Below are 27,526 nucleotides of genomic sequence, written 5' to 3'. Positions count from 1 at the left end.
TCTCATGGATCATCTCTGGATATTATAAAACCATTGTGTCCTGATTCCTCAGACCCCTCTGCTTTGATTGCACAATGTAATGCAGTTATGTAAGACGTTTATATGTCAACATCAGCTGCAGCAACAGCAGCTTTAACTCAGGCAGTCAGATACTGACTGGTAGCTGTACCACTAGACTAACATAACAGTAGTCATGGTCACAGGACTGAAAAATCATTCCTGATTTCCAAATAGACTTTCTGGAAGTTGATCGAGTCATTGAGTCATGATGCACTCAGACAAGCAGATAAGCTGCCACCGCAGAGTACCGCTTTCTGCCGTCGCTATCATTCTCCAGAAATGCTTTCACTTTTCTGACATGATGAATTTCTCAGGCCTTCTTGAAACTATAGTTTATGAAGGGTGGAAGGTGCAATCTATAATGGCCCCATGACTGCTTAACAGCCTGTTGAGTTACAGTAAATCAGCTAAACCGATTTTTCTCCTTCAAATAGCTAAAGGGGTTGTGGAGGAATAGGAGGGACAGTGTGAGTGTCTGCTGTTGGAAAGACAAAGAAGCTAAGTTTAGCAGCAAAAGGCACAGAGTGATGGGTTCATTCTTACAAAAGGATGGGTGGGCACAGCAGAGACATCGATGCCACCTTGTGATGTGCCTGTGTGTCTATCAGTCTGCTGCTCTGCAGTCTGCCTAAACACTGCAGGATGGATCAAACCTGGAAATTGGGTCAACCACAAATAAAGCTAGTTGCAGGGAGCAGAAGCTGGAAGGGAGAAGAGAAGAAAACCGAGGCAAGAGCAGGGGACATCCTTTTGAATTTGGGAGGTGGTGGAGAAATGTAGGGCATGCATATTTAAGAAAGCACTGCTGAAGAGAGGGGAGTGTAATAGCTGGCAGTGAGTGAAATCACTCATGCAGATCTCTTGTCTGACTGCTGGAATGTGAATAAGACACGGAGATTGTAGTGTTCAAAGAAACACTCGGGCTATTTTTGAGATGTATTCTTTTTTGCATACAGTAGGGTGTCTCCAAATACCGTCCTTCATATTCTTGACAGTTTTGATTCAGCAGCCATCGGGGTGTGGCAACTTTGACTTTTAAGACAAAGGTTATTGTACAACATGTGACCTGCTGGTACCAAGTGGCTTTTGTGTACTGTTTCTTGATAAAATGACCAAAACTTCTTGGAAAACATGTTGCATATACTCTGAAAGACTGATTCACTCTCTTGACCTTTGATGCTTGTGCTCATCATTTTCCAGTGTAAAAAAAGTTATATGTAGTTTGATCTGCAGTGGCAGTAGTTTGGGAGGTCATCTGACCAGCTGCTGTTTAAGGTATTTAACAGAACTGAAGCTTTGTTATTGCTGAAAGATAAATAAATCCATACACACACAAAACTGGAACTTATGTTTTTAAGTCATTTATCTTTTAGATGGGTTTATGGAAAACCTGAGCAATGCCTGCATTTTTTTAAACTAATAATTCAAAATTGCAGCATATTTTTCTGTTTAAATGCAACCTGTACTATGTAATTCTAATATAAACCTAATATTTACCCTCAGGCAGAGCACTTGAGGGATGCAGATTTCCTGCTTCCTGAAACATACAATGTGTTTTCAGTTAAGTGACAGTCTGAATTTTACACTGAAGGATCCACCTGCTATATAAAGAATGTTAGAAGGAAAATATGTCAAATGAGTCTGACATGTTTTTCTTTATTTCAGGTTTGGGCTGAGGTAATTTGTTCTCATCTTTAGTCATTGCCAACATCTGCAAATGGTGGAAGTGTCCAGATAAACCAGAGCATGTACAAATAAGCCAGATCGTTTATTAGCAAGGGTACTGTATGGTCAACTTTCAGCCATTTGATTCTTTTTATGTTTCATTTATAGAATATATAAAACACAGATGAAGCCTCATTCAGCTTCGCTTTGCAAACTGCATCACACGCTAGATATCAACACACCTGCCATTTTGATCACTGTGGCTGATTTGGCAAAAAAAGTCGAGATATTATTGGAGGAAGAGAAAGAGACGACTAAGATGATAAAATTATTGCGCTCAAAGCACACACTATACAGCACCTTGATTGTAATATATTAAGTAAGCATGTACTCTTGCTCTATCGCTCACATTGATTGGATAGACACAACGAGAGGCAATGTGGGGTTCAGTGTCTTGCACAAAAGACACTTCAACACGTAGTCGAGGTAATCCTGGTTTTGAACCACTGACTTTCATGTTGCTTTCATGACTGCTCTTCCTCCTGAGCTAAAGCCATCCCACCAAGTAGATAAATGATGATAAACCATGCTATGCTTTACTTTCTTATTGTTTGCTTTTTCACAAATGTGATTAGTGTCCAGGTTTGGAGCCATAAATTCACTTTACACCAGTTGTTTCTATTTTGACAGTCAGAAAACTGATATCAGCACATAAAAAAAAACACAGTGCTACATTAGCACCTGCTCTTTGCTGGACTGGAGTAAAGAAGTTTGTTCTGTAGAAGGTTGAGGACAGAGTAATGGAGACTAACATAACTAAATAGATTTACATAATCTTGCACATCGAACATCCTCAAGTGTCAGAGATCCTAAAAACACTGTGGTCACAAGCCAATGTTAATTTAGCTGTTGTTGTTTTTTATGAAAGATTTTAACAATTGCTCACTTGCACAGTTAGTCAGCATCATTTAGTAATATGAAAAAAAAGATATTTTAAGCTAGATTGCCACACGGGGTGTTCGTGTGTGCATAACGAATCCTTTGTGTGTAATTCACTATAATGTGCTGCCAACATCCACTAGCATCCCGAGGATTCCCATGTTCATTGGCTTTTGGGGTCAAAGTCGTGGGACATCAGGCAGGTGGTTGGTTTGTTTGTTGGTTTTATTAGAACCCCATTAGCTGCTGACCTTTCACAACAGCTACTCTTCCTGGAGTCTTGGCTAAATCAAATAAATTACATTATCATTGAATCTTGTGAATCTTGTGTGGCTGATAGTTGTGTATCTAGCAAGTAAAGTTTTCTGGACTATTTGATGACTAAGGTGTGTATATACCACCAGTTACAGTAGTTTATATCAAAAGATTCTTGCAGTTGTTAAGGATGAGGTTTTTTTGTAGGGAACCTTTTTCTAAGTATGTAATGAAACAGAAGATAATTTGTTTGTCACATCCAGTTGCTGCAGCAGGTTTTTGGTTGGATTTTCTCTGAATGAAGGGGCTATGCTTAGTTCCAGCTGGCTCCAGTCCTCATTAACCCCTTAGGGTGTCAGTATTATATCAGTACCAACATTTATCAACATGCATATAGATGTGACTTTAATGAGGCTGCTGCTTTTTAAGTGGTTTGGTGTATCACTTACTCATGTGGAAACTGTATCTGCCGTGTGCGTGTGTGTTTGTCCCTTGTCCTTTACACATACACACATATCCACTCTTCCCATGCCATCAGTACAGTGTTATCTGAAGTCCAGCCAAAGCTCTCTCCAACAAGCCAGTTTGTACCCATGATGTTTGTTCCGTCCAAACCTGAGCAGCTGTTAAGAGACTTAGCTCCTCACCCGGCTCTTAGCAGAAGTGGAACACAGTGGTTGTTGAGCCATTCCCTAATACCCCCCTGATTCATTCTTGTTCTGTTCCCTTTCCCAGAATGCAGCACTGTGTGCCTCACTGTGTTGAAGTCCTTGCCGTCACCAGCCTTGTATCAGTGGATTACTCATCATTAAACTGGGGCAACATACTGCATCATGTGTGTGAAGCAGTTCAGTGTTGATTGCTTAAACAGCAATGGCTTGGCACTGCTGTAGCAACACAATGCTGGCACTTGTTCATGAAGACCAACGTTAAATTGAGCTGTTTAGTTTTTAAAGTGTTAAAGCAATCAAGCAACTTTCTTTTCAGACCAAGAAATTTGCTGGTTAACCATTTTACACCCAGTTAATTGCAGACACTGTAAAATGACGCTTGTCAGCCAATCCCTGGTCTTTAAAGGGTTAACCAAACAGCAGTCAATAAACAGGAAATTCATTAACAAGTTTTTGAAGACACTTTTTTATTAGCATGTTCTTTCTCTTCCAGCCTGACTATTTGCTGTTTTTTTTAATCGCCTGTTTAATTTTAATAACCAGGCATTAGGAATTATTTGAGAAAAATGATAATTCAAACATTTTGAAGTTGCAGCTCTCAAAAAGCTACTTGAATCGCTGTTTACATGTACGGATTAGTGAAACTCCAGTGACTCTATAGTGCATAGATTACACAGGTCTATCTCTGTGATTCAACAGTTATCATGGCTCTTCTCTCTGTGATGGCAGAGATATGTCTAGTTATGGCCTGAAAATGGGCGATGTACTTGGAGGTTTAGCTTTTTATCCACCTGCGACTGTGTTGGCTGAACCATACTGATGCCTAAGTGAACGGTGAGAGACCAAATATGAAAAGGTTGGATCCTAGAGCGATTACTACGTTAGAGTCCTGTTCTTGTAGCAGGTGCATACTTGGACCTTCTCGACACATTCCCCTCCTTAGTGTGTTTTTTGATTAGCGATGTAGCCTGAAAGCTGCTGTGTTCTTTGCAGGGGCTTCCTATGGAATTCACCAACTACTATCTAATCAGGTTTTTGTAATGTATCAGATGTTAGTTATTTATCAACCTGGGTGTTGATAAATGAAGTTTAATAGCACTGCTTTCTTTCTTTCTTTATTATCAAGTCATTGTTCCAACTCACAGCTGACCCTTTGAACAACTCTGGGACGAGGAGCTGTTTACAGGAAGCATCAGGACAAATGTTGCTCTACTTTGAATGTGTCATGTTTATTTGATTGCACAATGTTTTTGATGTAACTGACCTGTGTGAGTGGATTAAAATGATTTCCCTTGTGGTTCTTATCCAAATTCTATCAGTATTTTTTTTCTTTACATAAACATGTGCACACCAGGGAAATAACATCAGTATATTACTTGTGCAAAAACTGAAAAGCTCAGTAGTTAGTTTTTGCTGCTATGCTCATGATAACAAAGCTGCAATAAACGGATGTGGGTGTTCAGATAATTCCTTATTTTTTTCTGTCTTTTCATGTGTTATTTGTTGTGGATTTTGTTATGGCTGTTGTGCATTGTTGTCAGGTTTGGTCAGTGATCTGTATCCATGCCAGCTGGAAGGAAAGCCAATACAGAGTGTCCTCTCTTGTTTGCCACTGAGTGTGAATTGAAGAGTTAGCAAGCTATCTAGACAGTCAAGTGTGAAGAGGAACCCTGCCGACAGCAACAAACACCCCACTTTAAAGTTCATGGAGCTGTAGAAAACCATGCACCCTGTGAAAACTCTGTTGGTCCACATTTTATTTATTAAAAAAAAAGTTTGAAAGGTTTGTACAACAAGGTGAGCATGAGAACAGACGTGATAAAAATCTGTAATTTGGATGCTTAGAAAATTAAAATGATAAAATTTGTGACTGTCTCCCAAGGATAAATTGAGTTTAGTTTGTGAGTTTTTCTAAACAACTCCAAACTCAATTCCTGCCCTCTGCTCATCAGATAACCAGATAATTCAAATAGTTTATTTACTCAGCGGACAAGAATGCAGGCTCCCATTTACATCAGTGTCTTCATTTGTACCGATTGTGCATTGCTAGCCTTCACCGCTGAATTTGGCATCATTATTATCACTACCCCCCCTCACCCCTATTAAACAAACAAAAAAAGGTCAGATGCCGATCCAGCTTCAACTAATGTGGACAATATGTGCCATAGCAAACGTCCAATTTGCAGGAATCTTTTCCACCCTTTACTCCTCTGGCTGTGACAACACACTCTTTATTGTCAGCCTCTCACACATGCACACACACGAGGCTGGAGCAGAAGTTTCTAAAGAAAAAATTACATCTTGCACTGAATCAGTTTACACAGCATGCTTTAATGTAGAGCAGCTGTAAGCTACAACTGGCAGCAGGCCTGCACCTCATCAAAAGTAAATTATCTTTTCAACACAACCACCAGTGTTTCGGTGGAATAAAATAAATCCGCTTGAATGTATTCTTTTCAGCCATATAGTGATACCTTCCACTGTGTTTTTAAATGCCTGTTAGGGCCTAATATTATGTAATCGACATAAAATATAATCTTCATGTGGTTCTAACATTACATGTCACTCTTTCCAACATCTTGTTCTCTGGTTGCAGACTATCTGGCAAAGCATGGCCGTCTCAGTGAGCTGGAGGCCAGGAGAAAGTTCTGGCAGATCCTGTCTGCGGTCGAATACTGTCACAACCGAAACATCGTCCACAGAGATCTGAAGGCAGAGAATCTGCTGCTAGATGGCCATATGAACATCAAGATTGCAGGTACTGTAAACACATTGTGGTTGTGGGTCCACAGACTCGCATAGGGATGAGAAATACAGGATGAGTGCATGGAGATTTTGATTTAATGTATGCCAAGATCTCAGCACTGGTGTGGCTCAAAAATGTCATAACTACCTGCACAGAGGCATTTGCACGCTGTTGAGAAGTGGTCAGAGGTGGTCTGCAAAATGGCTGCTTGGCTGAAAGATGCTTAAAGAAAACTTCTTAAAATCACAGCAAGAATTTAAAAGCCTGTGCTGCTGCATTTTCAAAAACTAATGATCAGATGAGCTGTGGTCCCTCTGGCTTTGATATTTATAGGGTAAGCTTTAAAGATAAAGTCCAAAAAGAGGTTCAGATGGAAAGGCAGAGACCTGCAGTACAAGCATCAAAGTGTGATTATTAAACAACTGATATTTAGAGCTAGCTAGTGAAAAGGTTCCTAAGTGGTGGAGGCAAGTCCTGGGTAGTGGGAAGAACATGTTTGCTTTTAATGGAGGAGGAGAGAAGGTTATAAAAGAGATGGGGAACTTTGGTAAAAGAGTTATGGAAAAAGACATGAAGAAAGAATTATAAGTAGCTTGCATAGCAGAGTTGCAGCTATAACAGTGTTCTGAGAGAGACTGAAGTTGATCAGAGGTCAGCTGATCACATTAAGATGACCATAAAAAAGGCATTAAAGAATACCAGACCCTGAGTATGAATATGTGCCTCAGAGAAAAGGGTTAGTATCCTCAAAGAACTTAACATCATCAACTGAAGTTGACAACATTCAGGGTTTTTTTCTCAGATTAAGACTAAATTGACTGAACAAAAGAATAACTGGCTTAGGAATGAGAAATTTAACCACATAATTTCTCCACCATTTCTCAGAATGCTCCAATATGATAACCTGAAAATGTTGTTACCCCAGCAGTAATTTTCACAAACACGCCTGACTCACAACCGATTGTCCGCACAGCAGATTCGATTTGAAGCAGGAAAACAATGAACAGAACATTAACTGGCTTGTGATTAGTGAAGATTTCTCTGGGCAGCAGAAAGGTACATTCTGTGCTGTTTCCCAGAGCATGCTCAGACAAGTTCAGCTAGATGGTACGTGAAGTTAAAATGTCAGACTTTTTTTCCTTCAGTTCTCTGTACTTTGCTTCTTTTCCATCGCTGATACACCCCACAACTGCAGAGTCAGAGTATTTCTGCAGATGCAAGGGCTTAGAGGTGCATTTAAAGTCTGAGGTGTAGACAGTGTGAAGAAAAATGGTGAGAGTAGAGTCTCTTGTGGTGCTCCTGACCATCATCTTAGACACACAAACTGGTCTCTTTGTTGGGTAATCATAAATCCAGGTGGTTGTGGAGGTATCCACCTGTGTTTTCTTGAACTCCTCACGTAACAGTTCAGGCTGAATTGTGTTAAAAGCACTTGAGAAACCACAGAACATGATCCCCACTCTAGTCTGCTTCGTCCAGATGAGAGTGGGTTCTCCGAACTAGATTGTTGATGGCGTATTCAACCCCAAGCCCTTTATAATAGATAAACTATAATGGGTTTTAAAAGATGTTCACTTGCTTATTGAGATGAGCCAATAACCATCGCTCAAAGACTTTCATAATGTATAATATTAGGATAACTGGTCTGTAGTCATTTGTGGCAGATGGATGGATGGAGACCTTTTGGGTACCGGAGCAAGGCAGGTTGTCTTCCTCAGCACAGGAATCATTTCCTGACTCAGGCTAATGTTGAACAGGTGCTGCGCTCAAAGGATAACACCATCAGCATTTGAAGTGGACTCTCTTGATTTTTCAGTTATAGGTATGAAACATCTTGTGAAAATGAAGGTTACATCTATTTTTTGAAAGCAGTAACTTTTTCCAGGCAGGCTGGCTGAAATGGCAGAGAATGGATAAACCAGACTAACTGTGGAACTATGTGGCAAAATAAAGAGTTTTGTCCTCATGTTAACCTGACCCCTAGATGTATGGTCTTTGTTTAAATTGGGTCAGCAAAATTATTGATTGAATACTAGCTGTTGTTGTTTTACAACAACTTATTTCAGCTCTTGCATGAATACTGTATGCAGGTCCACACAAACAGTTAGTAGCTGTGGATTTTTCCTGCAGCCCAGCAACGCCTCCCAGCTTTCTAAATGCCACCTCTGGTCAGTCTGTATGAAGCTTAACTGACGGTCAGTCAAAGAAAGGTCATACTCACGGTGGCTGCAGAGGAGGGTGCAGCAGTAGCAGTGGGGAGTGCCCTTAATGTTTTTACTTCAAACAGCCCCTTTAGGGTTCGAGATGACAGATTGAAGGGAATGGAAAGAGAGGAGGTAGAATAACAAAAACAGCAGCAAGTTTCTGGATCAGAGAAGGAGATGAAGCAGCCTTTGTTCCTTAGTAAGGAAATGGATGTCTGTCTTTATTTGTGTTCACTTTGCAAAAAGAAAAAAAAATAACGCAGCTTCTCAGATCACCAGGTGTTTATAGCCTCATTAATGGTTATTTGACTTCTTTAAAGGTTGAAACCATCCACATAATGATGTTGCTGGAAGTGCTTAAAAAAAAACCTTTGACGTGTTTCATGGTCAGTTAAAAAATGTGACACTACCAACATTTCTCTATGCAGGTTGACAAAACAGATTCTGATTGCTCGTTGTTTACATGTTTGACTCTGTGGAAGTAGAAACAAGTAATGTGTGTATTTTTAAAATCCCATATTTTTTATTGTTTTTCCTCATTGCCAAAGTTTACTTTTGTTTGTTCAATTTCCCAGAACTCTAAATACAAATCCCCAATTCGACAATTTCTAACCACAGGTCACAACTATTTCTGTACTCAAACCATGAAATGCTGCTAAAGAAAAAGCTTTGGCTTTAGATGGGACACAAAATCCATCAATCACACACATAACAGTCATACTCTGGTGCTATCAGCACAAAGCATTTCTGTTTCAGTAACTCTGGTTCTGCCTCATTAAAAACTCTTTACATGATAAAGAAGTAAAGATATCACAGGTCCACATGTTTAATGCCTTCATGTACCAAACTTATATCATAATAGCTCAAATTATTTGATTTACAGCAAATAGGTTGATTATACCAAACTCTGTGCCACAGCATCCCGTTTCTCAGGTCTGGATCTTTTCCTTCCTCCTTCATCTTCTGGATCCATTTTTCTTTTGACAGCTTTTTTTGGTGTGTGAGCATCTTTGACGCCTAGTGTTTCCACCTGGATAATTGTGGGCTAATTGGGTTCAAGCTTTGCTGACTTGAGTGAATATTGACCACTGGTGCCTTCTTAATAAACACAGACAGTGATATAATGGAGGGATTCATGTGTATGGGTTTAACAAATCTAAATCAGCCTATGGAACAGAGTAAATTGGTTATAGTTTGGAGGTAATGGGTGTGTTGGGTTTGAATTTTTAACTCACAAACCTGGTGAGAGAATTCTGCAGTTTTGTTGCAGTTTTGTGGACCTGAAAGTTGTTTTTAAACACAATTAAAAAATGTGAACTCTGCTGCATTTATAACTATATTTACCTATTTATTAAATTTGTGTCTGCAGGATTTTGTCCTCTAGCAGCTGGAGGATATCATACACACACACAGCGCTTTCCAGAGTTACATATCTGATATTATACTAATGCTGTTGTTCGTCGCCGCTGCCTTCCTGCCCATCCTGTAGAGCTGTGACTGCTGTAAGTAGCCTGCAGCGTGCCAGAGTGTTTGACGTCAGCCGGTCTGCTCAGTATTCAGCTCCATGAAATGGGTCACAGCATCTGAAGATAAACCAGCTGCATTGCTCTGCTCTGCCTGCATCCCACATCTCAACTTCACAGCAGCATCAGACAGTAAACATAACTGTTAAAAAAAAAAAAAAAAACACTGTCATGCTGCTTTAACCTTCTCTTCATTTCAGATATACCTGCTACCTGCACTGCAGTAATTAAACAGCTTGACTGCGTGGCCTCAAACCTGTTTTCCTCTTTTCAGTTTGCACTTTGCTAATCTCTCAAATCTGACTCTCATTTATACTTCTAGATTCTCCTGCACTTTTTCCAAGAAACAAACCAATTGCAACCTAGATTATTCATCAAAGTCCACTTTCACATTTAGTTTAGTTTTTCTTCCTAGCTCTCTTTGTTTGAATACAGATAATAGTCAGGAGAAAGATTGGCTGTGTATGCAGCCAAGGTCCATGTATGGAAGTTGCTTTGGGGATCCTTTTTAAACCAGCTTCTGTCTTTTCCACCAGTTACATGTTGCATGTCTACTATAGTCCATTTGCAAACAGCATACTCATGACATCAAATAGCCAATAAGGATTGAATTTACAGAATTTACCCAAAAAGATAAAGCCTGCATAAAAGAATATCACTGTGCCGAGTTGTCACTGCGCAATGATTTGTTTTTTTTTCTTGTGTAGAATATGCCAAAATGGATAACAAAAACAAAATATGTCAAATTAATTACTTGAAAAGTGATTATTTTTGCTTTTTTAGCAAAATGGCAAAACAACTGATCATCCTATCTTCTATTCAGTTGCAGTATTATGCACTATTTTAGGCATTTTGTTGTCATAATTAGTTTATAGATGTACGTTACACTTTTGTTGATTAAAAGTTGTAAGGAGCTCAACATAATGTGAGACGTTGAGAGCTCATTGTAAAAGGCTCATAATGAGGAGAGACACAAAGAAAAAGGAATTTGTTAATCATTCTGTTTCAGACTCTCTCACACCGCTCATAGTGTCTCTTTGTGTGTGTGTTTGTATGAACCCACATCACCTCCAACCCCATTATGTAAGACAGATTTTTCTTCTTTTTTTTTAATCTGTTTGTTTTGCAATACTTTTTTTTTGTTTGTTTGTTTATGTAACAGTTTTGAATTATTATTTTTTACTGTTTTAAAGGGCAGGGTAGAGATTTAAGTGCAGCTGTCTGATCCTATGACAACATCCTGTCGATAATGGAAAAACTGATCGGGGAATTATTTATGTTCTTTTTTTTCTTTTTTTTTTATACAACCACCAATCAATAAGAATAACATCATGTGCTCATCACAAGAAAGGATTTTATTTACAGTAACACAATGCAGAGAATCCATCAAATTCTCTTATATAAGTTGTTTTAATCTAAATTGTTTACTGGAGACGATTTCAGAACAAATTAGATAAATAAGAAGGAAAATGTGTTATGAGCTAATATGAAAAATGGGTTTGCAGAATGATTGCAGGCAAGCAATTTGGCTCACTGTGATTTGGCAGGTTTGATTGCAGCCTTTAGTCTGAATTTAATGAAAAGCAGACGTGAGCGTTGCCACATATTGTGTGTACTTTTGCAAGTTCTCTTTGCTCTGACGATAAAAGCTAGAGTTTCTGCAGACTAGTAAGCAGCGTGTAGCTCTGATGACCTCATGTTAGTCTCCAGGGGTACTTTCCTCATAGTCCCATTTTCTCAATATGAAAAAATGTGGATTACTTATTACATTACTTAACAATGTCAGTTCTGCACGTTTTCTTTGTCTAGTTTTAACATTTGAGCAAATGAGTTTATCTTTTTACTTCCTACTGAAATTACAGGAGACCAGCAGGTCTTGTGTGGGAAGCTCACGTGAATGTTTAAAGTGTTCTTTAACCTGTTCATCTTTGGTTTTTTTCCCGTGTAGATTTTGGATTTGGAAACTTTTTCCAGCCTGGGGAGCCTTTGGCCACTTGGTGTGGCAGCCCACCTTATGCTGCTCCAGAGGTATTTGAGGGACAACAATATGAGGGTCCACAGCTGGACATCTGGGTAAGATCACTGAATATATGAAGAAGATAACTGAACCACAAATCTTTCTCATGATTCATTAAAACTGTGAAGATGCTTAAAATGCTGTCTTTACCTCCCATGAGTGCATTTTTTAGCATCATGGCTTTATCAAGTCTCATGAAAACAGCTGATTTTATTCATATCAGAAGAAAAATGGAAAAGAAAAAAAAAGGTTTTCACATCCAGGTGCCTCTGATTGATCTGGTAATTGCTGCTGCCCTGACCTTGCTTTATGTTTGTGCATCTTGTTTCTAGAGTATGGGGGTGGTGCTTTATGTTCTGGTGTGTGGTGCGCTACCCTTTGACGGGCCCACTCTGCCTGTACTCCGACAGAGAGTCCTAGAAGGAAGGTTTCGGATCCCCTACTTTATGACTGAAGGTGAGAAGAAGCAAGCTCATTTTTTGGGGGATTTTAAACTCCAGTTAAGATGGCGGACAATGCCTACGACCACCTCAGTACCTCCCACTTCTATACATTCATACACATGCATTCAGACCTTTTGAGTAGATTGTTTTCCTATTTGAGACGCCACATTGTTGAGCGTTCATTGGCAAACTCTTTTGTTGCTACAGAAGTCAGGAGGTCATTTCATTAGTGACGGAGCATTATGCTCATTTGAAGTGGATACAGTGTGGAGCACTCTGGTAATGTCAACTGTAATTTGTGTATGAGGGTCATGTGTGCATTCAGACGGCAGAGTGAGTCAGGTTGGCTGACTGTCTCAAAGCTGCCCTGCTGTTAGTGGCTGTACTAGCTTGCTGGCTGGAGATTAAGTCCAGAGCTAGAGCTGTTTATGTAACCTGGGGAAGAGCCAGTGAAGCCCTCCAGCAGCTTGCGTCTCAGGAGACTTTCTGTATGTCTGTTTGATGCACGCCCTCTGCCTGTGAGACATCTTCCTGTCTGTCCGTGGCCCTGTCCCTTCCTCTTGTCCGATCTGCAAATCTGAAGACTCCACGGAGAAGTGGTGAGAGTCAACCAGATTTGTTCTGTCTTTTCATGACCTTGAAACAATTTTGCCATACAGGGATTGTAGGAGTCTAATATCCACTCCTGGGCCAACCTGACACTTAACGCCGCCTCCCAACCCCAGTCCAGCCCCTGTTCTCGAAACAAGAAGAACAGAATGTGCTGATTTCTTCATCCTTAAACAGTCCATCTTATTTCCACTCATTGCTCTCTCCAGCCAACACTGTGGTACACAGCATTACCTAGTACCACAGTAAACCCTCCCTACATCGCCTTTGCACAATGAATACTGTGGTCTCCTCCCATTTTGTGAGTGAATAACCACAGATGTTATCTTTTGTTTCATAGGCTGTGTGAACTTGGTGTTACTGCTGGTGGCCTTTTTTTTCCTTTGCTTTTTTTTCACTACACTGCTGCCAATTTAAAATGACAGTTTATGTTTAATTTCTTTTGTTTAGACTATGTCACGGTTGCTAGTGACGTCTGATGGGTATAGTATTTAAGCTATGTGTTTAATATTCGCTGAAGTGTTTAACATACACTCAGTCTCAAAAGCTGTTTCCTGTTCATTTAACTTTTTACAACACACTGCTATCCCCCCTCATCGGGGGACTCGCAGCAACACTACACCAGCGGGCATTGCAAGTGTTAAATGGGATGGTTTTGTGGTTAAGTCATGGTGGAGTAATGTTCTGGCTAAGAACAGTGTGTCAATCATTCAGCCAGCTACAGCATTATGCAGCGTCGACCCTTTACAAAGTCAAACCTTCTCTGGTGGTCAGTAAAACCTCGGCTTCCACTGTTGCTGTAAACATAGACACAGCAACAAGCAGAGCTTTTGAATCTTCCTGTGAATCTTCCGGATCCAACCAATGTATTATTCTGAATTCTACTTAAAGTGAATTGTAACAGCTACTAAGTGTCCACAACATGAAGTAAAAGTGCATTGACTGGTTATGCCATGTGTGTAATGGGGGGGGAGGCAGTGTGGGCTGAACTACCAGGCACGGGGTAAAAAAAAATGTAATGTAAGCAGATGTTAGTAGATCAGCAGGGTGACTGAAAAGAATGTGCAGCAGGGAGTTAATGTTGGCAGACAGGTCCTTGAGCTCGCTGTTATAAACTGCTGAGATATCTCTCCTTACTCTCTTAAAGAAGATAGGATGTTGGTCCAGGAGAAGAAGGCTATAAAGTGACCTGCAGAAGTGTAGAAAATTCATTTAGACTCATACAACTTTAAAAACATCCTCTAAACATTTTGTTGTACCAACATAAAAAAATATTCTCTTAAAATATAAACATCTTAAATCACTCAAACCATTTTCTAAAGAATTTAATAAACTAAGGGAATAGTGACCAGTTCCAGGGCTTATTTATTTAAAACACACCTGTTTTTCTTTAAAACAATAGCAGCAGAGTAAATATGCGAGGATACCTTGTGGCAGGCAGGAATGCAGTGCAGGCAGCAGGGGTGCAGCCAGGCCTAAGCGGTGCAGCCTGGGGAACTGTAATCCTGTTAAGAACCCAGCTGGGTCTGACGTCAAACTCATCTAGCCACTAACTAGAGGTGAGGAGCTCTCATTAGGAGGGGAGGAAAGTAAAAAATGAAAAGATTATATTCATGCTGTTTAGAACAGATATAAGGAACAACTAAGAGGTTATTTTAGCTGATTTTAAGTTCAAGTGTTTATTTTGAAAGAAGAGCTCAGCATTTGTCGCTCATTAACATGTTCCATTTTTAAAAAGCAGCGATCTTAAAATATGAGAGGCCATTCAAATCTTGTTACACTCTGTGATGGCTCTTTCCACTCCTTGCAGACTGTGAGCACCTGATCCGCAGAATGTTGGTCTTGGATCCATCCAAGCGTCTTTCTGTGGCCCAGATTAAGGAGCATAAATGGATGACTCTGGATGTACCAGTACAGAGGCCTGTCCTGTACCAACAGCCACTGTCAGCTGAGGGTGAGGCGGGTGTAGGGGAATACAGCGAGCAGGTTCTTCGTCTGATGCACAGCCTTGGAATCGACCAGCACAAGACTATAGAGGTGAGGAGTAGACTACACCGAGGGGGTTATTTATTTATAAGTGGTATAAAGGTGCTAGGTACACTTCATTTTCCTGGGTGTAATTGGATGATGGTGATGTTTAAATACTTTACTTTTGAAGGATTTGTTGTTACTGTTAGTAACATATAGATGAAATCATTGTAACATAGAAGAAATCAATTGTCACATTTACTGCTATATCTCATAGAGCATGCACTCTATGGGCAGAGGGTTACAGATAAACAAATAATGGCAAAAGCATCTTAAGGGAGTAAATTCAGCCTTTCATAATGTTCATGGTTTCCTGACTTCAGGCTCAACGCAAATGACTTGCATGAAACGAGGAGGGAAACTGACCTCATTTGGCCTTGAAAAGGCCAGTCAGTTTAGTTAAAGGGGAAAAAGGACTGTAATGCCTAAGTGGTTAATGCAATTTATAGTTAATTCCATAGAGTTAAAGCTAAAAAGTCTGCACTTAAATTGCATTTGGACTGCTTTATTTTAAATAATTTGCATTTATGTGCAAAAGGGAAATATTGGGAAAATGTTGCCACTTCTGGGCCCACCAGTTTGACCTGAAAACATCTGAATCTGTATGCTTTTTTTTTTTATTGTTTATTATTAATCTCCTTTGCCCAGGGGGAAGAAAGTGTAATGTATCTGCAGTTATGTGTGCTGCTTTGTCTTTAAATGTATTTCATAAATTGTATTTTTACCTCCAGTCTGCTCTTCATCTTCTGCAATAACCCACGTTCAGAAAATTATTTCAGAAAATTATCTCCCTGTATTTTAAGAACTGTCACAATTTCATTATCCAAAATAGAAGTTAAATGATATCTTTAACTCTGGAGTCAACCATTTATGTTGTCCATCATCCTCCAGTCACTGCAGAACAAAAGCTACAACCACTTTGCTGCTATTTACTACCTGCTGGTGGAGCGGCTCAAGGCCCATCGCTGCAGCTTCCCTGTCGAACAGAGGCTTGACGCCCGTCAGCGACGACCTAGCACCATTGCCGAGCAGACGGTCATCAAGGTACCTACAGAGGGATTGGGGGGAGGGTGTCCTGAATAATGTCTACTGATTACTACCTGTGTCCCTGATCAAAGCTCTGTTATTCACACCTGCACCCAGGAACAAATAAATGGTCCATTCATTTATTTTATCATGTCTTCTGTACTCTCTTGCAGTCTTTGACGTCAGCCTTGATCTTCATGCATTTTGCTCAGTTACATTATTCATCATTTTCTTTTCTTTCCATGCTGTCTTTTTCTCACCATCACTGTGCACTTTCTCTTTCATTTCCCTCGCTGTCTAAGATCTTCACCCTCTTTTGTCTTTGGGATTAGAAAGTCAAATTCACAGCAGCTTTTCTTGTCACAGTTTGAATATTGTCAAGTGCATTGTTGAAAGCTGGCAATTAATTAACATTTCTCCTCATCTGATGTCTCCCACTTCACAGTCAACCAGCGGTTCAGCCCAGGTGGGTTTGCTTCCACAGGGTGTTCGTCTGTTGCGCTCTCCTGCAGTTCCCCAAGCCTCCTCCGACGCTTTCACCTTCCCCCAGACTCCTTGTCTTCTGGAGCAGAATTTCATGGTGGAGGATGTAAACACACCTAAGGTAGGTCCAGTACCAGTATAAAACATGACTTTTTGGTCATGGAAAGTGTAGTTACTACTGTGATTATCAGTTCAATAGCCATACCCGGCTTCTGTGAATTAGAAATGCTGGTGCACGTCTGTGTGTAGGTGTGAGTGTGTGTGCACAGACTCCTTTGAGGTTTGGAGTGTCAACCTACCAGAGTGCAGCTAACTTGTCCTCTTATGTAAGCACTCAGCCAGCATTCACATCACACAGGACAGCTGCCTGTCCTGCAAGGCTCCTATATGCACACAGACACACACACACACAGAGTGCTCTCAGTTTCTGTTTATCTGTGCCAACCAGCGGCCTTTTCTTCCCAGCCTGTTGTTGGGCTGACTGCTTATTACAGAACACTGTACCATAGACACAGTTGGTCGGACTTAATGGCCTCACACACCTGCAATCTTGCACGCACACTCAAAAACACACTGAGTTTTCTTTTCCATTCCACCCCCACTCTAAGTTCCACTAAGGAATGATTGTTCGTTTGTGTGTGTGTATACGTGTGTATGTGTGTGTATACGTGTGTGTGTGAGAGACAAGCAGAGCAGAGTCAGGGTGCGTGTTATCTGCGTGAATGGAGTCTGGTTATGTAAGCAGTCCTGTGATGATGATGTGACATAATGCAGAGCTGAGTGAACACACATGGACAGGAAGCTGCTGCGCTGCCCCAGCGATCTTCCCGCCCAGACTTCCCACCCCTCAGCCAGAGGCTCATCTTTTCTTTTTAGCGACGGGCTTCTTTATCCTCCTGTTCTTATTTTGAGTCTTTCTCTCTTTATTAAGCCTCATCTCTCTCCCCCCCTATTGATTCTTTGGCTTCTCTGTCCCCTCAAGACCTGCCACCCATTTCTGTCTGTTTCTTTATGTCGTTTACGCATGTGTGTGTCTATTAAGTAATGGCAAAAAAAAAAAAAAAGTAATGGCATTCCTATCCAGCACACTACAGAAAGGAGATGGGAAATTGGGCAAAGTTTCTCCTTCTAGACCAACACCAGGCTTTCCGGTTACTGCAGCAACTCATGCAGATGATTCATGTGTGTGATATCTGTGTGTCAGTCACACAGAACATTCAGTCAAAGCTCACTTCCTGGCTCTGCATTCCTTTATCCCCACCCTCCACTTCTGCACTAGAAAACACTGGTCTGCGTGCTTCAACTAACACACACAAACACACACTTTGTATGTAGTGAGCAAAGGAAAAACAGTGGAAGGAGAGTCATTTATGTAGTCTTATTTCTTATATCCACTTTTATTTTATGCACCTTGCGTGTGAGTTTCAGTGTGAGTGTGTTTTGCTCTCATTTGGTGGAATTTTCATTTTAAATGTCTTGTTATTGTTCCCTCATTCTCTCATTATCGCTCTTCCCATCTAGGTGAATGGCTGTTTGCTGGACCCCCTCCCTCCCCCCACTGTCCTCCGCAAGTCCTCCACCTCGTCGCCTAGCAACATGATGGAGACATCGATTGATGAGGGCATCGAAACTGAGGAGCCCGACGCAGAGGATGATCCACCCCACCTGCTCTCGCCCTATCAGACTGCTAGATTTGGCCAGCGGCGGCACACCCTGTCTGAGGTCACCAATCAGCCAGGTCCTTCAAACCAAGGTATGACATCACCTCATAAACTGTTACATTAATGTAGTGATTTAAAAAAAAAAAAAAGAAGTTTACTTACAGTATTTTTTTCTCCCTAGGTAAATTATTCACTCTCGGCCACAACCCCTCTATGGGTAGCGTGGACTCGGATATGGGCTATGATATGGGCTCCATGCACAGTGACCTCAGTCTGCTAGAGGATCCCCCCTCCCTCACTGAAGTGGTACCAGCTAACAGCTCTGCCCCTGGCGTCACCCCAACACCTTTCCTGAATGCTAGGCCTGCTAACCCAGCAATGGCTGCCCTGACTTCTCAGCACAGGGAGACGCACAACCGCTCCCCCATCAGCTTCAGAGAGGGACGCCGCGCCTCAGACACCTCCCTAACCCAAGGTCAGACCCAGAGACGTTGTTGTTTTCTTTTGGACATCTCACATGATCAAACTCTTTAATTCATTTATTTATGTACTTTATAGGTGTGTCACGTTACTGAGTCAATTTCAGATGGATCTGCAAACTTGTGCGAGACTAGATGGAAGTTATTTTATCACACCCCTATAATCTAGCTCATAGATGCCTGAGGCTACATTACTGGAAAATTCTTTATTCATCTATTCCAACCAGTTTAACTAGATGCTGGCTTGGCTTTTGCGAACTATTGAAAGGAAATTAGATTCACTGGATTTTATTAATGAATAAGCAACAAAATCCCTCATAAATTAAAAACTTCATGAAATATGACAGAAAATTAATAATATTAATAATTACTGGAGTAATATTGAATTAGCTCGTGTATATTTACCACAAACGTCATGACACAGGTGCACTACAAAAGTAAGGCCATGCAGCAGTGCATACATACAGTATTTGATGCTTTCATTACACAATCAAATCACAGATTGAACTACTTTTAGGATGTATTAAGGGTAATACAAGCAGCAGATTTTGACAGGAAAGAAACATGTGCAATAAAGATATTTCTTCTTCATCTGATGTTTCTTTTTTATCCCATCAGTGAGATAATCCACGATATCTGCATATGATGGATGTAGATAAAATATGTTAAGAGAAATGCTTTAAAATAACATTAATTAAATTTAAGTGTCAGTCTAATGTAAGTTTTGGATTTGCAGCACAGTGGTTATAAGCTGCAGAGAATTTGTGTAACTGTACATATATATAATGTGTACATTGCCTATAAATTAAAAAAAGGTGCCTCATTGCCACCTGGTTATTCCCACTCCCCTCCTCCTTCACACACTTTCTCCATTTCTTCCTGCTCTCTCATCCTCTCCATGTCTCTGACGACTGCAACGATGATTCACCTTGTGAATCACAGACACATTTGAAGATTTCAGCCCACATATCTTTCTCTTCCCCCCTTTTCTTTCTACCCTGTCGTTTTTTTATCTCTGCTTTTCTCTCTACCATTCATTCCCTGTCTTGCTTTTCTTTTCACTTCTCAGAGTTGCTGTCTCTGGCAGGCAGAATTTCTTTCTTCTCCACTTCAGAGACGAAGAAGACAAAACATAAGGGAGAATATTAAATATTTTTACTTTTTGATCTACTTAATTCTGTTCCTGCTAGTTGGAAATCACCTGTGCTTAAGCCAAGCAGGACCTGTAATTTTAATTTAAAAATGTTTCTTCCCCAGCTCTACATTGACTGATTCCTTTGTGCACTCCTGATTGGTATTTGCAGTTATCTATTTTTCATAATCCTCTTTGGAGTGTTGATGCGGTGGATTCTTTTGCGTCAGATTGCTGAGTCTGGCTTTAAATAACTCTCACCATCAGAGTGAGTCAGGATCTATCGTTCACAGCTACAGCTCGTCACCACTGGATGGGTCTTATCAGAGCTTCTTGCTCTTGCAAGACACACGAGTACACACATACTGTCACATGTGTTCACACAGGTGACGTACATGTGGTGACATTGTCAGAGGGGGTGATGAAAAGTGCTAACCGCTTTAATGTCTCCTGCTATGACGATAGAGGTGATTTTATTGATCAGCTGTATAAACTGATTCGGACTTCCTGTTTTGGGGACTTGTTTGTGCTCTTAGGTCTGGTTGCATTTCGGCAGCATCTCCAAAACTTGGCGAGGACCAAAGGCATCCTGGAGCTCAACAAAGTCCAGATCCTGGTGGAGCAGATGGGCACTGGGGAAGGGGCTGTCATGGGCCCTCTGGGACCACAGCACCACTTGCACAACCTCCTGGAGGTTTGTCCTACAGCATTCTTACACAAACACACACTCCTCAAAACCAAGATCTTTTTCTTCTCAAAAACCTAGACTCAGTCCTTCTACTGAGTCTACCATCATGGGTTCATACTGGACAGAACCCCCCCCTCCTCAAAAAAAAAAAAAGAATAGCAGGCACCCTGACAGTTGTGTAACCCCAGTAGAGGCAGCCAACTGTGGCTTGTTTACTGTCTCTTGTCCCCCTGAGGCTTGGAAGCTTGAAAAAAAAAATGAATGCAGCTATTGTTGAGATCAGTCAGACTTGCCCATCGTAGTGACTAGAACTGTAATCACACACAGACGAGCATGCATACACACAAGATGAGGGAAGAACTATGGACTTTCCTGTAAACAAAAACAAAATGAGCATAGACAAAATCATCATCTCTTTTTTTCCATCCCTCATAATGCAATAAAGCTGCTGTTTGTTTATTATGATGCTTGAATCCCCATCATCCTTTTAATTAGCTTCCATTCCATTTACCTAATGTGTATTCCCTACAGTCCATGCCATTAAGGGAAAGACATTTGCCTGATCAGTCGCCACGTGGACATTTGGGCAGGAGACAGCAAAGATAATTCAGTTAGACCACATGAAGCATCAAGACCTTGACACAGTTTTATTAACTGGTAGGATGGGGCATCTAGGATCTGAGCCCTTGAGCATTTTGTTCCAATGTTTTATGTTTTTGATTTGAAGGGTGAGGCATGCAAGCAGCAGGAGGGCCTAGCTTTATACCAAGGTGCACTGCAGCCGCCTCTCTTGTCCCGCAGACAGAGTTTGGAAACACAGTACCTCACTCACAGACTACAGGTACAGTCATATGTCGATATTCAATTATCCATTGGTGCATATATGTTTATGCCTTAAGCTGACATGTCTTATCAAACTTAACATATACTGATAATTAGATATGTAGGGGTTATCTGCCACGGTGCAAGAGTAATCATGAAAGGGGTTCAGTAGTAATTATTAGCACCATCTCTCTTTTGCCCAGAAGGCCAACGTCTTGGCCAACAGTCCTGCTAGCTGCCAACTTTTCTGTAAGGAGACTCCTCGAAGTTTAGAGCAGCAACTGCAGGAACACAGGTAAATCACTCTGCAAAAATCTCCAAATACTAATGTTCCTCTTTTCTATTCCCCATTTCTCTTTTTTTAAATGGGGACAGCTTAAACTAGCAGTGGATCATACAAAAGCACTGTTTTGTTTGGGTCCATGCAGTTAAGGAAGGATTGCAGCTAATTTCATGTTTGCCCTTTATTTGTGAGTGCAGGTGGTAGTGGAGATAAGTAGACAGCTTTTACTGCTGCACCAATTTCATTCATGCTTTTCACCATATTCCTGTCAATATTTTCTGCATGTATATCTTGATATGCAGGAAGACAGTTGTCACCCATCTACTAAGCTCTAATTGGTTGCTTCGTTCCTATGTCACTGCACACACCAGATTTGTTTATTTTCATATTTATTTTTTCTGAATAAATAGCAACACAGACAGTAAGCTTACAGGAAATGCCATGTTAGATTTGCATTTTCCCTACATTTGCTTATAGATTCATTTGAAAGCTTTTTATTCTTAACTGGGTTTTTGTCCCTTCAGACTGAACCAGAAGAGGATGTACCTTCAGCAGCAGTCGCAGGGCATGGGACTTCAGACCTACTTCAACCAGATGCAGATAGCTGAAGGCTCCTACCCCACAGGCAACCCTGCTCTGGATCCAGCAGCGCCTCAAAATTCCCCTCAGGGCCCCTCAATGTCAGCCACCCACCAACCTCAGCCCCAGCAGCAAGGCAGCCCTCAGGCCTCACCTCCATTTAGCCACACCCATAGCTTGAGCCCACTGTTGGAGCCAGGTGAGGGCCTGGTTTATGATCCTTACTTGAGCCATCACCACTACACCCAACACTTGCCTCCTGGAGCTCACCTCCACCACCAGCTCCACCATCAACAGCCTCATGAGGTTTCTGCTAGCAGCCTGGGCTTCAGCTATCCTGCAGGCTGTGAGCAGCAGGTTCTGGGGCCTTCCACTGAGGCTCTTCTTTCAGAGCAGTACGAGTTCTCAATGGACTCCACTTTGCTGCCTCAACCTACCTCAGGAGAGGCTGACGGCAGAGTCACAGCTGGACTTCTGCCCGGTTCAGTGCAGTCAGACAGTGTGGGGATGCCTGAGCTGCAGGAATCCCTCCTGGACAGTGAGATGATGGAGACCGTGGACTCGCAGCAGGGGTTTGTACTGGTCAACTAAAAAGAGCTGAAGGGGTGATTAAACAGCAGTATTATGCAATGAGAACATAAACAGCATTGAGAGCAGAGAGGGCGGAGATATCAGTGGAGGCCATAAGTGTAGCAACAGGGAAGGAAGTGTTAACTTTTGTACAACTAATACAAACTTAATTTCTTAGTTGTAATAAACCTCAACTTTTCTACCAAAATCCTCCCTTAACTGGCTTCCCTTTCTCCCACTACTCCTCTGTTCTCGTTCTCATCTGCCCCATGAGGCAGGAACAAGCCAGATGTGTGGCACAACATGAGCCACGTCGTGCTGATTTGGCGAAGCTGCAATTGTCGTTGCGCCGCCTGTGAAGACTGCGTCTTGCAGCCTAGTGGAAGGGGAGGGGGATGCTGCACATCCTGACAGCTGCTAGCGTGCAGCGTTTTACCTAGAAATGGTTTTAAAGTAACTAATTTAGGACTTGCTGAATGGTAACCAAAAGCACAACGGCTGGCAGTGCTTTTTGTATTTCAGATAGGATGCTGTCAACAACCATAAACTGGTTATAAAACACTTCTCTGGAAGGTTTTCTTTTTTTTTTTTTGGTTTTTTAGTATTTTCTCAATTTACAGTGGTTGACTAAACAACTGAGAAAATGTAAACAGCCCTCATTTATCATGGTAAAATCACCACAAATATTTTTCGGTTGTTGTTGTTAGTAACTCTATTTTGCAAAGGCAAACCTGATGCTCATGCACAGGTTTCAACACTATTGCCTTGAAAGAAGCACGTTAACTTTTGTAGTTGCTGAAACAAATGTGCTAATAGATGCTACAGTGGTAAACGTTTGCAACTGCAAGCCATTTTTCAGTTTGAAGAGAGGAAAGGTGCGGGCGTTTTGACTTTATTTTTTCATCATTTCTAACTACTGATCTTGATTTGTTAAAATAAACTACTGATTGCATATACTTTCCAGGTTTCATTACACTCAACTCAATTAAGATAATAACCAATTTTTGCAGACAGAAAGTCTGCACAACGATTTAAAAGTGGGTCATGCGTTTGCCTGATAAATGAGGGCTGATGTGATTGATGTGATAGGTTGAGAAGTTGCTGTGTTAAACTGTCAATATTCTGTTTCTGTGGCAATACTGAAGCAATATTAATCCTTAATGGGGAGGGATTGTGAATGGAAGCCTCACCTGAATAGCCAACTCTGATTGGTTCACAGGGACCTCTGAGTCGTCAGCAGTGGCTGATGATGTAACCAGAAGATAATCTGTCAGACATTTGCCCTGGAAGTGCAGGGATCAGCCCAGAGATGGCTGTATGGATGCTACTGTGCAAAAGTTTGATTTCAAAATTATTTTTATTAAACATTTTTTTTCTTCTCAAGAAATAATTCCATACACACTATTTATCTGTGTACTTTATATAGTGGAGTAAATGTCAAACATCTAAATCAAATTAATGTATGATGTGATGCAAGCGCCTTTTGCCTTCCGAGCAGCACCAGTTCTCCTCCATACAGTTTTTAAGGTACGTCTCAGAGCATCTGGGTCAGTGCTGCAAAACCAATATGGGACCGATGAGGCGTGGCCCTGCGTCTGTTTAGATACAAAAACAAAACCTCTAAATTTCTCTAAACTTTTGCACAGTGTTGTGTGTGGATGTGTGGGTAGATGTGTGTGATTGTAATTGTTTTGTTTGCACAATTCAGCATTTTTTTTGCATCCATTTTCATCATTTGTTGTAATTACTGAAAAAAGACACTGTACTGACTGCTTTTTTCACAGCTTTATTCAAGACTAACTGTGTGATTTTTTTTTTTTTTTTTTTTATTAATTCTAGTTTACATCCTCACAGCTCCAGTCATGCCTCTGTTTTGTCTTATTGATGAATTATGTTTGGTCTGATGGAATGACCCCCCTAAAGATTCCCTGCATTGTATTTCCTGAATGAATGTCTCCTCTCTGACGTTGGAATAATGGAACGATAAACGTCACAGGGTTGGGGTAAGATTACTGGGTTGTGACCATCTGCCAGACTGCATGACCTGCAGTGGTCAGGGTTAAACTGTCGGAGTGTTTATAGTCCGATTAGTCTGCAGATGAGGCGATGGCTCTCATTTTGTAAACTTGACTGAGCACACATCTCAAGAGTTCACAGATATTAAAGGACAGAGATGGTTAGACTAGAATTCCATGCAGTAGTTGCTGTTAAACAGTCTATAGTGAGAAGAAAATGTGGACCAACGGTGGCTGCGGTCCTGCGCAAGACTTAATGGGGAAAATTCACCCTGGAATGCTTTTTCACAACTGATTAGAATTACAGCTAATAATTTAATCATCTGCGGCTTATTTGATAAACTAGTTGATCTGTCTGACCTACAGTCAAAAATTGTCTCATGGAAGAAAATTTTAGTCATTTTATCAGGATATTACCACTGCTGGCTTAATAAATCACTGCGTTGATTTCAGATAACTGAACAGGCAGTGATACAAAGAAATTGAGCAACAGTGGCCTCGGTAGACCAGAATGCATTGCAGACCTGTTGCAAAACTGGCTGGAATGCAGTTGTATTTATCGTTCCACCCTTCAATTTCCAAATAATCAGCTCACTGGGTATGTTTATATGGTCGTACACCCACATTTTATTAACAGAAATAAGCTCACACCCAGTTTGTGGGCCATGTCGAAACTATCCATTTGAGAGAAAGGACTAAGTGTGTGAGGCTTGGTTGAAGATGAAATGATTATTCTGGGCGTTATAGAGCATTAAATTGTTAGCACTGATGTCGTAAGAGCATTAAAGTGTGGGTTTTGCCTTTGTCGATGGTCAGGCTTAAAGACCTACAGGATGATCTGTGGAAGTTGAATACTGGAGCACTTTGACAACAAGGGGAAGAAGAGATGTAGCGAGACAGGAGGAGGTGATTGTGGTGGAGAAAGGTGGAGGTTTGTATTGCTCTGCCGTTTCCTGGCAGATGAAACGAACCGCAATCTGCCAGGAAACACCTTTCTCCTCTCTCTTCCCCACCAATAATGGACACAAAACAAATTTCTTTCAAAGAAAGACCAGACATAGTAACGCTTTATTTGATTGTTGATTTTTAATCCAAGAAAAAGTAACACTTTTCAGTTTATTTTGATGAGTGTTCTTTGTACAGAGTAGGGGTGTAGTGAATCCTCAGTGCACGCTCAAGTTCTGCTGTGGAAAATCGTGTTGAATAATGTTCAGTGTGCCTTTTACTTTTCATATTTTCAGACTTTGAATAGAACCAATATTCCTGGTTGAACCCTTCTGTCATTTATTTTATTATGGTTATTTCCCTGTTTTCTGTATTTTTTTCTCTTTTTGTCTGGAAGTAGAACCAGGTTTTACAAAGGTACAAAACCAAAGTCCCTCAGAAGTTTCCCTGTACGACCCACCGTGTGGAGTTTTGGAGCTTCTTTGTCAGTTTCTCTACTGTGCTTTTTCTTTTTCTTCTTTTTTCTTGTTGGTCAATCAGTGTATGCCATTTAAAAGTATTATAGCAATATCTCTAGTTGAAAATTAAAGTCATGAAGATTCTAGTGGTTGTGTTTCCAAGTATCATAATTTCACTTCCTGCTGATTTAAAAAAGAAAAAAAAAAAAAAACAATAGAAATCCAATTTTATATTTACCTTCATTGATGTTGACCACACATAAGCTAACTTGCTGTTGAGATTAAAAATGTTTATTAAACAGAATGTTTCGATTTCTTGTTTTTTGTCTGGTAAGTGTGTTATGAGACTCTGAACAAGGCTGTTTGTCTTCATCCTGGTTATTGAAATGTGGTTAACCACACACCCATCTTCTCTACATACTGTAATCCTATTGTCCTGTAACTTTACACAGGAGCGGTCTGATGGTGCCCCAGGGTTCAGTGGTCTAAGTGAAGGTTACTGACCTGGAAAAATAGATCGCACCAAGCACTGCATTAGAAACCGCTGAGTCAGAGCTGAACCTTGACTCCTCTTATCCTGAAATAAAGTACCCAAGCACGTCCTGGCATCAGCAACTGGACAGCTTCTGTTAACATCATTTAAATGAAAACAGTGTTTTCAGACCTAGACTAATATTAGCAGGAGTTCCTAAATCCATTCATAAATATGCAACATTAACGCAAAGATGCAGCTAGATCTGGCCAAAAACAACCTGTTGGGTCATCTTGTGGCTAGAACTAGCCAGTGGCTATTAGTATCCAGGTTTGTTTATGTAATGCATGAGTCATGCTAATCATTTATGTTTGCTGTAGTAATATGAATTATTTTCCCCCTAACCACTATTTAATTAATCAAATCAACCCCGAGTGGCTACACTGGACAAGGAACTGGAGATCAGTTTTTGCTTTACCCAGCTGATGATCCAGCCATGAGCCCTTTATAATGGATGGGAATGTAAGCTATGTTGCATTTCTTTTGGCTCTCAAAAAGGTCAGAGGGTCCACTAATATTGCAGCTTTTCATTTTTTATTGCGCAACCACTCAAGGTTTTGTAAAGTCTTTTCAATCTTTCACAATTGGTGTTAATAAAATCCTTAGCAGGTGTAAAAAAAAAAAGTTGTAAGTGGTGAATTCAAAACAGACTAAATATTTTACTGGTCCTTGACATGAATTCCAAAAGTTCGT

The 27,526-nt window shown here is 40.8% G+C and overlaps 1 protein-coding gene across 2 annotated transcripts in view; it reads left to right on the top strand.

The window, feature by feature from the left end:
* The window catches only part of sik2b (salt-inducible kinase 2b), a 39,550-nt gene extending 13,004 nt beyond the window's left edge, over positions 1–26,546 (top strand). The window contains exons 4-15 of one of the 2 annotated variants that reach the window (XM_041993810.1): positions 6,187–6,348; positions 12,012–12,136; positions 12,413–12,536; positions 14,943–15,169; positions 16,052–16,204; positions 16,632–16,790; positions 18,191–18,422; positions 18,512–18,805; positions 20,478–20,635; positions 21,357–21,470; positions 21,658–21,746; positions 22,259–26,546. In XM_041993810.1, the coding sequence (XP_041849744.1) occupies positions 6,187–6,348; positions 12,012–12,136; positions 12,413–12,536; positions 14,943–15,169; positions 16,052–16,204; positions 16,632–16,790; positions 18,191–18,422; positions 18,512–18,805; positions 20,478–20,635; positions 21,357–21,470; positions 21,658–21,746; positions 22,259–22,904 (2,483 nt within the window). In that variant the 3' untranslated portion in view covers positions 22,905–26,546. Of the gene's footprint in view, positions 1–6,186; positions 6,349–12,011; positions 12,137–12,412; positions 12,537–14,942; positions 15,170–16,051; positions 16,205–16,631; positions 16,791–18,190; positions 18,423–18,511; positions 18,806–20,477; positions 20,636–21,356; positions 21,471–21,654; positions 21,747–22,258 lie in introns of both variants that reach the window. The other variant, XM_041993809.1, reaches the window with a different exon arrangement.
* The last annotated feature ends 980 nt before the right edge of the window (positions 26,547–27,526 follow it).

The sequence above is a fragment of the Melanotaenia boesemani genome, chromosome 9 (assembly GCF_017639745.1).
Source record: "Melanotaenia boesemani isolate fMelBoe1 chromosome 9, fMelBoe1.pri, whole genome shotgun sequence".
Lineage (NCBI taxonomy): Eukaryota > Metazoa > Chordata > Actinopteri > Atheriniformes > Melanotaeniidae > Melanotaenia > Melanotaenia boesemani.
Note: the sequence above shows the minus strand (reverse complement) of the source record. Positions and strands in the feature narration are given on the sequence as shown.